Source organism: Agelaius tricolor, unplaced genomic scaffold (genome assembly GCF_023055355.1).
Source record: "Agelaius tricolor isolate 1412-34295 unplaced genomic scaffold, bAgeTri1.0.p SCAF_9, whole genome shotgun sequence".
Lineage (NCBI taxonomy): Eukaryota > Metazoa > Chordata > Aves > Passeriformes > Icteridae > Agelaius > Agelaius tricolor.
The window spans coordinates 18,160,357-18,173,892 of NW_027269269.1; the positions used below are offsets into that span (position 1 = coordinate 18,160,357).

A 13,536-nucleotide genomic window follows, 5' to 3' on the forward strand; every position below is an offset into this window, starting at 1 on the left:
AGTTAAGAGGAGGAATTAAGAAAAGATCAAAATCTTTTTACTATAACATGTTTTTTCCATCTCTGTAGCACAGTATACGTTTTTCTCACTGTATCAAGGCAGAGAGATACACAAAGGTACATCCAGAATATTAGGGTGAAAAATTAACATCAGAACATGTATAAATGTCTTTATGATCTATTAATAATTAGGTGCAGTGTATTTATAGTTTTGTTTATGTAATTTAAGCATTACAGGTTTGCAACATGAAGTGTAGAAGTAAAAAAAAAAAAAAAGAAAGTGATAAATGAGACTCATCATGAATATTTCCTCTCAGACATGTGTTGTCAAAGGGTCTGTATCAATTAGTACAGAGATTTTTTTGGGTGGAAGCATTATGAATAGTTAGAAAACCATACATGCTGGATAAGCTACACTGCCATTCCATCATGGTGCTCTTGTGAACAAAGTGCAGCATTGCTGAGGGGTGTCTTGACAGATTCATAGTTTTGATTTTCTTTTAGTGGCCTCTTCAAGTGTTAATAAAAATATAAAAGTTTTATGTCTGTTTCAGAATTACTTGGAGTGCAGCCGTCTGCTATAGCGCTTCCAAGAATGCCAAATAGAACCTGAAGGGAAAGGTCATGGAGCCCAGCTCTCACAAATCAGATTCCTGTGCCAAAGGGAATAAGGTTTCCCACATGTGCAGAGAGATTTTACTCATCTGCACCCATGGTTTTCACTAAAGGAAGTCAGTCGGCTTTGTGTGCGTGGTGGATGGGGCGGGTAGGTAGTAATCCCTGTGACAGACATCATGTCAGTCACAGATGTCAGATGGAGTCGTCACCAGTTTATGTTGTGCTTTGGAGATGTTTAAAAGGATTTTCGTTGTGAAACCTTTAAAGGCAGGAAAAAAATTAAAAGGAGGATAGGGGCAAGGAGTGGGTAACAAAGGAAAAACTGGAGAACTGGTTATGTATTGTGCAGTGCCTCTGTTTGGTAGCGCCTGGGGGGCAGCATGCAAAGAAGTTGATCCAAAGTCATGAAAAAAAAATCTCTGTTTGCCTGCAAAGACTTGAATTAGTTTATTTCAGTTGCTGCCAACATAAAATCTCCCCATTTCTTTCTCAAGACTGAATAATTAAAATCATTAGTGCTTGTTAGCATTGTGCTGGACCACATCATGTTGCATTCCATAAGCACTTTGCTGTGAAATAATGGAATTTTGTGTTTCCACAGACTTGTTCATTTACAAGCCTGGGTGACATATAAATGAAAAAGAAAGAACAAAACCCTACCTCAGGTGTTTGTGCCATGCAACTCCCTGGTGGCTGTGGGATTTACATGCCATTTGAGGTGGAAATCCAGACCCAGAGCTTGCAAGTTAACATTAAATACAGCAAATTAAAAAAAAAAAAAAAAAATTGCAGGATATTAATCTTTCACCCTGACCACTATGAGCACATACGTGGTCCTGACACATGGTCAAACTGCATGAAACTTGTGTGCTTCATATTTGCAAGAGGATGGGCTCTGGATTGTCATGGCTAACAACATTGTAAAAAATACATAAACCAGACTATTTCCTCAGCTGGTATTAATAGTCAGCTTTGCTGATGGAGCTGGGGATCTGTCAGTCCTGTCTGTTTGTGCACAGCTAAGTCACAACAGTGTTGCAATTTAGATAAGATTTTTGAAGGGCGTAAGCAAAATAGAGACTTTTTGTTCATTTTATTTTTATGGAGAAACAGACAAAGATCAGGTCTATATTTCAATTTTTCTAATATAGGTATAGGAAAAAACAAAAAGCCAGCAATATCTGAGAGCTTTGCTGGCAAAATCCTGAGTTTATTTGTTATAACAGCAGCCAGAGGCACCTTTTGGTGATGTACTTCTGTTTCAGGAACCACTTTACACAAACAATTCAGAGATTTGCTTGTGTAACTGTAAAGGTAATCATGTCTGGTTTGGACAAGGGTGAACTGGGTGGTTATCTGTTTCATATAAATGTATAAATATTTGTCTCCATATGTTACAGTATGAAAGGATCATGAAACAGACACAGGAGAGAGTGTATGGATAGAAACGAGCAAATCTCTCCCTGTATCAAAGAGTTCCTTGGGGCCTCAAGTCAATAAACTGCAGACATCAGAGAAATGCACTACATTTCTTTCAAGAAGAACAGTCTTAGGTGTAATAACAGTTGTGTTCTTAAATGTGCAGTGGAGGGGGCAGCAAAACAGAACTTTTTCCATTTCCCCAGGCCTGAGGGATGACACCCAGCTGCTTTTGCCAAGTCTGTGCAGGTTGGACACTTTGGACAGGAGAGTAGCAATGATCTAAGTGGCATAGTTGGCTAAACTACAGCTACTGGGATATCATGGGTGACTACAAATGAGAAAAGAGAAAGCTGCAGGATCCCAATTCTTCAGAAGCTAGGTTTTGAAGTTTTAGACACACAGGTTTAGAAGCATTCAACGAGCCTAATTTGTAGCAACTTGAAATCAGAGCACGGATGCACCATCCTTAGCTCCAGGCCAGTGGATTTTCTTGCCTGACATTATGGTGCTGTACCCTGCTAAGATGCAGTGCAGGTGGGTTATCTTCAGTCATTTAGCTGAAGGGAGCTTACAGGAGCCATCAATGCTGTCAGAATGGCACAGCAAACTCATTTGAGCATCCTTGTGAAAATTAGGAGAGTAGCAGTTATGGGTTTCCAAACATGAGAACCCAGACCTCAGGGGCTGAGAACACAGTGTGGTTTGCTGCAGCATCTCACCTGACTGGTGTGGCTCACAGTCAGGTTTTATGTTTGGGGCATTTCTGAGAGGCAAGGAGCTCTAATGAAGCATTGTTTATTTGTTTGTTTATATGCTTAGACCAGAAAGGCCAGCAGTTCAAGAGCTTGAGACTTCAAAGGCTACTCTTGCCTCCAGTGTGTGGTGTCAGGGTAGTTAAAGATGTTTCTTTTCAGTAAGTCCAGCAGAAAATTCAGCCTTCAGGGCTGCAGGAAAATTTGCTTAGCTGGGCACAGTAGAAGCTACTTTCCTGTGCTTCCCATAAATTATTTCTCAAGTTAAATATGTTATTTGAATTTGCACTCTGCCAGATACTGTGGGTTTTTTTCACTTTCCTTTGTGCTAAAGACAATGATTCTTCATAAACTGTCAGAGGCTAAACAGTAATATTCTGCCTTGATTTTATTAGATTGTGACTCCCTTTTATTGAGTAATGAACATCATGAGTTAAAAGTCTGCATATCATCCTTTGATGGTGACCTGAACCTTTTTAAAACCATTACTTGTAGGGCATTCAATCTAGTCAGATGCATGCTGATGAAAAAACACCCACCCAGAGCTCCTGCTGACTATGTACAGGCAAAGCTTGACAGCCCAGCATCAAACAAAAAATTGATTTCAAACCCAGAAGTCAATATCTTGCTTTTGCAAAGGCACTTTGGCACTTGAGAGGAAAGTTTGCATGTAATGTACACATTTGATGAACAAAATGCAGAGGAGATGGCTTGTTTGGACTTGATTTGGTGCACCCATGGTTTTCTATAAACAGTAAACCAATGAAGTGTTGATCTGTGCAGCTGGAGGGGAGCTTCAACTCATTTTACACATGCATAGATAGAATCTAAATGGGCCTGATTTTTGATGTAATTGATCTAAACAAATTAAGTTTCTTAAGTACAGGTATGACCTGGTAATGTTTCAGAATGAAGTCTTAATAAGTTTATAAAGTCTAGTCTTGTCAGTCAGTAACAAAGTGCCATGTTATCTGCTGTCTAATTTTGAGATCCCTCATTTTCACTTGCTACTTGTTATGGTCAGTTTGTGAGGTGAAGAATGACTGCCTCTTTCACACGTGGTATACTGTTTAGATTGTGATAGTTACAGAATCAAGTTTAGATTGTGCTAGTTACAGAGTCTTCCTGCACTGTTCCTGATATGTGTAGCTTTACAAACAATATCTAGAATAGCTCTGGCCAGTGTCTGGAGACATTCACGGGGACAGTGAGTAGTGTCATGAAAATACACTGCAGGTTTTATATTCTGCAGCTTTTTTTGGTGCTCAGTCTTTGTAGCACATGCTATTGCAGATTCATTGTCCAAGTTGCACATTTAGAGGGATGCTCAAAACTATTTACATCTACATAGCTGATGTTCCTCTAGTAAGTGGTTTCCAATGTTTGTGGATTTCTCTGAACAGAAGACTGCACCAAAGTTGTATGGGAAAACTCTTCTTTAGGCTTTAGTCATCCACAGTCAGTTGCATGTTTAGGCAGGTAGCATCATAAAGGGTGAGATACAAGGTTGTGAAGATTGCAACACAAGGAGTTCAGCTGAAAAAAGACTCTGAGCCAGAATACTCTCTAGAACCAGGACACAGACACTGATGTTTCTAACTGCATCATGAGGACTATGCTCTTCTCTAAGTGAGAGCCCTTAATGGAACAGCTTTAATAACCCTGTTATTCTCTTACATAAAATAAAACAGAGGAAAAAAGGTAAGGTTAGCTGTCCTGTTGTTGTTTTGTTACGTAATGTAGGTTATACATCAGCACTTTGCTTTCCTTTTATGTTTCAGTGTCATTTTGAAAACTGGGGACACAAGATGTTGCTACAGGAAAAGATGTGTTTCTCAGTCTGTTGAAAACACTCCACTTGATAGTAGGAGAAGCTAGTCTTAAGTGAAATTCAGTGGTTGTGTGTATTAAGGAGAGATACAGTCACTCAAGTTGTAACATTGATTCTAGTTTTTAAGTGTTAGTGAGGGAAAACACTTCTGCGTACACTTCATCTCTGCTCAGATAAATCATCTGACAGCTGAGTGACCTATTTCACTCCATCTCTTTTCATCCACCCTGTGGTGGCTTCCTCACTGGACTGTCCCATGGAGACAGACACTGTTGTCAGACATTGCTTGAAGGAGGAAATTCTCCTCTGGGTTGCAGAATGTCAGTGCCAGCCATGAGGTGGACCAGCTTGGTACAAAAGAGGTACCTTTGCACACTGCTTCAGCTCAGTCTGGATGTTACACTTTCAGCTGGATTGTCTGCAGATAGAAGAAAAACTGGGTCTGCAATTTGTCCTGGCTGTAATCAAAAGCCACTAAGGTGCCCTCCAAGCAGGCAGTTCCTCCCACTTTGATTTTCCTCCTAATATTTTTCCATTATCAGCCAAATTGGGGGTTAAATATCCTGCTCCCTTTTCATTTTGTAGACACCATCATTGGCTTGGCATGTGTCTGATAGGGAACCTGTTTCTGGCAAGCAGTCTCGCTTCTAGTAGCAAACTTCCTGTGTCCCCTACAAAGGTGGTGGAAAAGACCCAGGTTAGTTTTTCCTAGTCCACCTGACCTTAAGTGCCTCATCAGATTCATGAGAGAAGCACCCCAGCTCCCATACCCAGTGGCACCAGGACAGGGAGCCCTGTGAAGGTGAGTTCAGCTGGCTGGTGCAAGTGCCATGAGTGTACATCTGCTGCAGATTGAAGTGGGTCCTGTAGCTGAAGCATGGCTCTTTGCTGTTCTGTCGATTGAATGCAGAGTTCATTGTTTTTAAAAAAAAGAAATTGTTTATTGTTTCCTCTGGAAGGGCTGGCAGGATGGGGGCTGGGGGTGTTTCTCCTTGTGAGTGGGCACAAGCACGATTGTCCAAAGTCACACTAGCAAGTTCATCATCACAGCTACTGTGGAGCTCAAGTTCAAGGGAGCACAGAGTGATTCATTCCACCTGGCAATATATACAGTGAGTAAAGAGAAATATTTCCTGTACCTAATCCAGACACCAGTTAGGCATCAGTCTGTCTGAATGTGAGCAGACGTACAAATGACAAATGTGTGGAGGAACAGAATAAGCTGGGAAAAAAATGAGAATGTATTTTTCACTCAGAGGTTAGCACATTTGCTTTGAATACAATCCCAAAACCTAATGAATCAGAAAGTGTAATTGTTACATAGACTAATTTCAAAACAGTACTACTCATTAAAGATTAAGGGAGAGAAAAGGAACATGAGGTTCGGACCTTTTATTGAAATTTTGTCATACTGGGTCCTCATTGGTAATTTTTTATGGTTTACATTTATTCAGCTCTTCATTCACAGCCTTCTGTCAAGGCTCTCTAATACATATCAAGTACAAACTTCATTAACTGTATTATCTTTCAGCTCTGCTTTATCTGTGATTACCAAGCCAGTGTTTGTCAATTACATTTTAATGTTAGGAAACAAGTTTAAAAAAACCACAAAAAACATAACATAAAAGCAGCTTGATTTCTATCTGTTTTTTGCATTCAGATTACCGAAGTTTCCTTGCATTTGAATACAGACATGTTAGGTGGTTTGGCTAACTATTAGAGAAAATGAGGGTTATGGGGAGCTCTTTAAGTTCTGGCTATTTAGACTTCCAGAGCTGCCAGGCTGTCTTCTAGAAATGAACTTTATCTCTGGGATGCTCTTTCATTGGCACCTGGTGTCTGAGACTGGGACTGGTGTCTAAGACTCCTTTGCTATTGACAGGTCTCTTCTGTTCTCCCTTCAAGGCACAAATCAAACTGTTTATCTTGACTCTGAGACTATTAGAAATTTGGATGGGTGAGGGACAGGTGCTTTACAAGGAGTTTGTGTTATTCCTTGGTGTTCTGTTAGCTCAGCTGATCCCTCTGAGTAGCTCATGTCAAGTTTTTCATTCTGACAACGAGTGGAGAGAGAATGATTAAGTCTGTGTCTTTTTAGAAACCAAAGAGGAAAATTGCAAGAAGAAAAATGTTGAAAATTCTCTCTTTTGGAGTAAACAAAGATAACTTACAGATAGTCACATTTAGCTTTCTCATACTTGGTTAAGAAAGGTCTTGGGGAATCTTGTTCAATTTATGCACTGGCCACAGTGTCCTGCTCCATTATAATATTTTCTGAATTCCTGTGCTGCTGTTGTCCCAGTAAAGGCTAGCTGGTAGATGTAGAGAGCTGTAGCAGATTTCCTTTGTATCCTACCTACGTGGTGGGATCTGTAAAAATTCAATTCTGTAAAAACTCAATTCTGTGTAGTAAACAGTGGATGATCCGAGCATCTTCCCACTGTGTAAGATCTACGCTCGATCATGATGTAAGAGAGCCATTGCAGCCAGCATTAAGTTCTCCTTCCTGGGGAGAAATACAGTCACACAGTTTGTATCACTCAAACATTGTGGGTCTAGTTAATACTCATAGAATCATAAGTTTGGGTTGCATGGAACCTTAAAGTTCCAACCCTCTGCCATGGGCAGGGACACCTTTTATTAAACTGGGTTGCTGGAAGACTCATCCAACCTGTTCTTGAACACTTCCAGCAGTGGGGCATCTGTAGCTTCTCCAAGCATACTCACAAAAGGGGACAGTTGAAATTTTAGGAAATCAAGAAAGATTTTTTTTTCCTTTTGCTTGGCTTTCATGATCTGTTACAAATCCCATAGGAGCTGTGGTCACAGCAGAGGGTAAGAACCTAAACAAGTTTTTTTGCATCAAGGAAATTCTGCACAGTTGCAGTAATTTTCAGTAGGATAACTTCCTGGCTTGTGCTTTTGTCTGTACCTTATTTCTGATGTTCCTTAATTTGGAAGAAGACAATAAAAAAAAAAGGATCGTAAGGCAAGGAAAATAATTACTAATTCTAGTCAAGGTATATTAAATTCCATAGTGCTCAGACATGACATAAGTGTTCAGAATTTGTATATGAGTGAAATAAAAAACATTCTGGAAGGAAAAGCTATCTAAATGTCAGAAAAAACAAAATGCAAGCTATAAAATCCTGTGAAAAATCTCATAGACCAGAGTGAGATAGATATGCTGTCTTTACTTAGCAAAGAAATCATGGAGGATATGAAAATAGAGAATGAAAATAACACATTTTTACTTGATTCAAAAGCATTATCCATAATAGCATCTGCAATGTGTCTGTAATAATATGGTGTAAATTGAAATTTACATAACAGATCGTTGAAAACAGTCTCTGACTCACAATGTGAAAATGGTGTGCCTCCTGAAGGAAAAGTCAACCAATAGCAGGAGAATTTTGCAGAAGGCCTATTTCTTGTTTCAAGATCCACCCATTTAGCCCCTTTGGAGATTGCATAGTATTCATCTCAGATATGAGCTATGCTGAAAACTTAAATAAGCTGGTCTTGGAAACCTCTGGTATGTTTCTCCTGAATAGACAAGTCATTTTCTCTGGGCTGAATTAAATTCTTATTAATGGTGATAGATTGACAGCCCTAAAAGTTGGAAACCATCTATTTGTTGGATACCTTCTATCTCCCTCAGCTGCATTTAATACTCTCTTCCTATCTTGATTCCTGTCTGTTGAGTAGGAAAACAGTCATTAATTTTACTAAACCAGGAGTAGAATTCCTTCACTGTTGTTTCTATTGTCTCAATGGTCAGGACTTCAACTAAGCAAGAGTCCCCAGTAATAACCAGTCCAAAAATGCTTGGACACTTTGATTCACATGGTGCTGCAGAGCTGAGATCAAACCTGGTTTAGTTCTGATACTTGTCTATAAGGTCTGCGCTCATTGCTCTTCCCTTTCATTTGCTGGCTGATGTGCAAGTCAGAGGCCAGTATTATTGGCATTATAGGGCTTTTTTAAGTTTGTTTGAACTTGCTAAGTCAGATTTTTTAATAGTTCCTTAAATTCCTGTGAAAAGTCTGTCTGTCCAAATGTAGATGACAAGTATAGACCTCTGTTTGAACTTGTTTTCTGTGTTACTGGCATAAAATAGAGAGACCAGTATGTGTGTGACTTTTCTGGGTATTTAGGGTAAAATTGGGATTTTTTTAAGATTGGGACCCTAAAACCACTCAGTTCTCCCTATGGCATATATACTCCTATTTGTGTGTCTGACTTGACAAAGCCAGAGGTAAATATATGTCCAGTCAGAATAATGGCACCCCTGTAATTAACACGTATTTTTTTGCTAGACCACTTCCAACACCATAAGATTCTAGTGTAACCTGCCATAGTTAATGATGAGGCAGTGGGAGTCAATAAAGGGTGAGGAGCGGCAGGATTGCTCTCTCACACATCTCCCTGTTTTATCTAATGTGTTTAACTATCTGAGAAGCTGCAGAGACACTGTGAATGCTTCTTCTGTTCCTCTCCTAAATCCAAGTCCTAATCCAAATTTCAAAAGTACCATTACATGTCTGATACCATTTGTTGTAATTTATAACTACATATGGTTTTTTCAGTTCTGAGGTCTCTAGTGAATAAATGGGGATTAATTTCTCGTTATGTAGAAGTCTGGTAAGTATTAGACTGATAGGATAGACACTCTTTTCAGATAAGGCATCACTAAAGTGTTGTGTACTACAGAATCACAGAATGGGTGATGCTGGAAGGGACCACAGCAGGTCATCTGGTCCAAACTTCCTGCTCCAGGAGGGTCGTCCCAGAGCACATTGCACACAATTGGATCCAGACAGTTCTCAGATATCTCCAGTGAGGGAGACTCCTCCACCTCTCTGGGCAGTCTGTTCCAGTGAACAGTATTAATGACTTTTGAGCATGAACCCACTCAAAGTAGAGAGAGATATGTGTCCTGTTTCTCATATGCGGTGTGCTATACTGTCAATCTCCCTCCAGTTCCATCAAATACTTTAGTTTTCTTCATTTCCAAAAAACAATGAAAAAAAATGCTTTATGGTTATCTAAAAAAAGTAAAAATAGAGATATGATCAGCATTTGCTTCATCTTTCCTGGGTGTTTGTCTTCCTCAGTCTGCATCCCTCAGTCTCTTGGCTAAGAAATACTCTGAGTTTTACTCAAAGTAGCCATACAACTGATCTTTAACATCTTCATTCATTTTTTGTTGTTTCATTTTCCTGACACCGCAGATTTTATGCCACATGCATTTTTTACTCAGTTTGAGTACATTTCTAACAGTACAAACTACTGGATTTTGTTAAATTGTATAACCCTGACATGCTTTTATGGCTTTCACCAAACCCAATCTGTGATTAAATGTATTCTTTGTCTTCTTCTTGACTTAACTATTGAAAGTTCTCAGGCAAAACGGGCAGAACAAACTTCTCTGGGAGCTGTATATCCATCATTAACTAGCTCTAACATGTTATCTATCCAGACTGGTTGTATTTTTCATGCTTTATCACAAATCAGTGCCACAGATAGATTGCAGTTTGCAACCTGCAGTTGTTCATCAGAGTTAACTTGGCTGTCAGGACAGCCTTTCTGCAGTGCTTTAAACTTTCATAACTTTTGTGCATGAGACTGAACTATTTTTCTAGCTGGCTCAGGGATCAGTGCTGTGGTATTAGAACATGTGAAACAAGGCTGTGTTACCCTATTGATTTTCATTTAGGATGTGTGACACCCCAGCCTTCATACTTTTTAGAAGTGTCTGCACATAGATTAACCCAGTATGGAACTACTCAAATCATGAACCTTAAAAGTATTTTACTTATGTTTTAGATCATCCTCCAAATATTCAAAATCATTCAAGACTTCGAACTCCACCTCCTCCAATATCACATGCTCACACCCCAAATCAGCATCACGCAGCCTCCATCAATTCCCTGAACAGAGGGAACTTCACTCCACGCAGCAACCCTAGCCCAGCTCCTACGGACCACTCTCTCTCTGGAGAACAGCCAGCCACTACTCAAGAGCCAGCCCATGCTCAGGACAATTGGTTACTCAACAGTAACATCCCACTGGAGACAAGGTAGGTCACTTTCTTTAGCACTTACAATGTTCTGACTCTGTGTGCTCAGGATGTTATGGACAATACACACATCTGCATAGCCACCTAGTTTGTGAACTGGTGTTTGACTTATGCATTTTGCATTGTATTTATTATTCCTTGTGTCTTTTTATTTGGACTAGGAGAAGAGGAAATTGCTCTTCTTTCATAAACTAAAAATGTTGTCTTTAACAGCTGTTTATAAGGTTATTTTCCTCATGTATAATTGGAATCAGGATCATAGATTAAAATGTTCTTGGTTTTCTTTCTTTTATTTTCCTTTAATGTCTTTTCTTCCTATGTAGTAGGATAAATCAATATCCTATTTAAAAAACTGAAATCAGTCAGTATATTGAAAAGATTTAGCCTTATAGCTGTGCCTCATCAAGCAGTTCTTTCATAGTACGTAATTCAGGAAATCTTGTATCACCTAATGAAGAGAGGTCAGCTGCTGCCCTTTTCAACATTTCTCCAAAAGCATGAAACACTGGATAGCCCAGCATCAGCCATCTAATGGTGTTTGCATTTAGCTCTCAAATTCTTTTCCACCTATGCAACAGCTGAAGGATGTAACAAGGATGTACCAAGTTCTTGTAGCACATAGCTTTGTTCAGGTTCTGTGTAGGTTCTGGAAAAGAGAACTCTCACACTCCCTCAGCCTCAGTCCTCCTATCTGATGGTGAGTGCATCTACTTGCAGTCCCAGTTGCTTTCTCCAGAGGTTTTGCTTCACTATTTCCTTTGCTACCAAGCAGCCACTGGGGATGCTGGAGTCATTAGCTCCCATACATGGTGTCTGTTTCAGTCTGAAAAGGAGTCTTCATAGCCTAAAACATGGTGCACTGTCTTTGTCTAACCTTCTCAAACCAACAAGATTTTAGACAGCAAAAATCATACAATAAATGAAAACTGAGACAGGACCCAAATTTTTAACATCACTGCCTGCAGGAATCTCATTGAGAGGCAGCAATAGTTGTAGCTGTATCATGGGACAAGTTGTACCCAGTTCTGCAAACTTCTGCTAAGAGAATGGTTTTTTGAAAATGAGCACATGTGTCAGTCTTTCTGAGGATGAGCTATATCTGCTGGCCTTCTGAAACTTCCAAAACAACCTGAATATCACATTTTGTGGCATTTAAAGATAATTAATTTCTCTGTGACTGCTTGATTAAAAAGACTCAACTAAGAACCTGGATCCAAAAGATTAAGACAAAATTATAAGCAAATAATGCAGTTGTGATTTGGCAACAGTTTTAGTAATTATATTGTGTTAGTAATTCTCAAGCACAAATACCAAAGCATTGAGTTTCATGTGATAATTCTTATTAAAATTACATTAAAAAATACTTAGGCCCTACTCCTGCAGCTTTTTTTTGATAATCCTCTATAATTCTGAAGGAAGTCCTGTACCTTTTCCTAGCCAGGTGGTGAATTCTTTATAGAAGAGATAATACACTGTTTTAGTAGTGCAAAATCTTAAAGGCTGTCCTCATTTATTCTCTGAGAAATCATTGTGGATGAAAATTTTTCAAGATCTGAAGCAGACTGCTCTTGTTGCAGGTTGGATTGGTCATGTTATTGCTGTTAATCAGACTGGCAGTTGGAGGTCTACCTGCACAAAGAGCTCTTCCTGCATCACTTGATGATTTCACTCTAGCATCACACATCAGTCACATTTGTACTTGGTCCTCAGTCTAATCATTTTATTAATTTGGTAGAAAATGGGTCATTTCAAGACTGATGGTGAGGCTTTTGACACACTGGTTGAAATGGTGTAATTTCACCCAGTATTTCTTTTTGACAACAAGCATGTTGGAAAATATGCAATTTTGTGCCAACAGCAAATGAGCACTACTCACTGTTCCTTCACTTACACAACATTAGGAAAATAAAATGTGTTATAACAGTGTCATAAAGAGAGTAGGCTGAACTGCATAGACGATCAGTGTATCTGGATTAACTTCCACTCTGACAGTCAGCTCTTCTGGCATGCAGAGGTCTTCCATTTCCTTCAGTGGGAATTGTGTAGACATAAAAGATCAGGCTTCAGAGCTTTTTAGCAAACTTGGATGCCCAATTCAGCCTCTTCCATGAGACTGATCTTCCCCATCTTCTCCACTGCAAAGATTTTTAGAGCCAAATAAAAAGACCATCACCTATGAGAATAAAATGTCCAATATGTAGAAATATAAATCCTGGCCAAGAGACATTAATCCAAGAATAAAGATTTTTGAAGTTAGGAGATTATGGTAATCTCATGTCAAAAATGGAATTCTATTTCCGTTGGGTTTTTTTTAATCCCATATTAGTCAACAGAGAGAGAACACAAGAAGAAAAAAGCTGTATCTTTTAAACTAGCATTGTCCCAGGCTGTGGACTGTGCCTGCAGTTACAGAATTTAACCAGTTTAAAGTGGCTTGATTTTGACTGCCATGGACTCCAGGCAGTTTTCAGAACTGGGAATTCAGACTGGTTTGTCACTGCCTGGAAATTTCTAAATTGTAATGCAAGGGCAAGCAGAGATGTGCAGCACAAATATACAACTGACAGGATAAGCATATCTGAGAATTTTGTATGTTGCAAGAGGAAGAGCCCCTCCTCTTCTCTCCCTCCTTTTCATTAGTTTCCCTTTACTCCCTTTTCTCTGTTTCTCCTTTCTCCTTTTTCTTTTCCTGTCTGCTCCCTTTTTTGTTGCTTTAAAAGCCATGTATTATCAGGGTTGTGATGAGAAGATCTTTGCTCAGCAGTCACTCCTGACAGGTAAGTTCCCCCCATATTTATTCCTCAGTCTTCTTCCTTCTGTGGCCTCCTTTCT

The 13,536-nt window shown here is 39.3% G+C and overlaps 1 protein-coding gene across 15 annotated transcripts in view; it reads left to right on the forward strand.

Annotated features, from left to right (window-relative positions):
• Positions 1 to 13,536, forward strand: part of TENM4 (teneurin transmembrane protein 4) — a 927,633-nt gene that overhangs the window by 704,228 nt on the left and 209,869 nt on the right. For all 15 annotated transcript variants that reach the window (XM_071432902.1, XM_071432903.1, XM_071432904.1 and 12 more), the window contains one exon: positions 10,452 to 10,704. In XM_071432902.1, the coding sequence (XP_071289003.1) occupies positions 10,452 to 10,704 (253 nt within the window). The remainder of the gene's footprint in view (positions 1 to 10,451; positions 10,705 to 13,536) is intronic.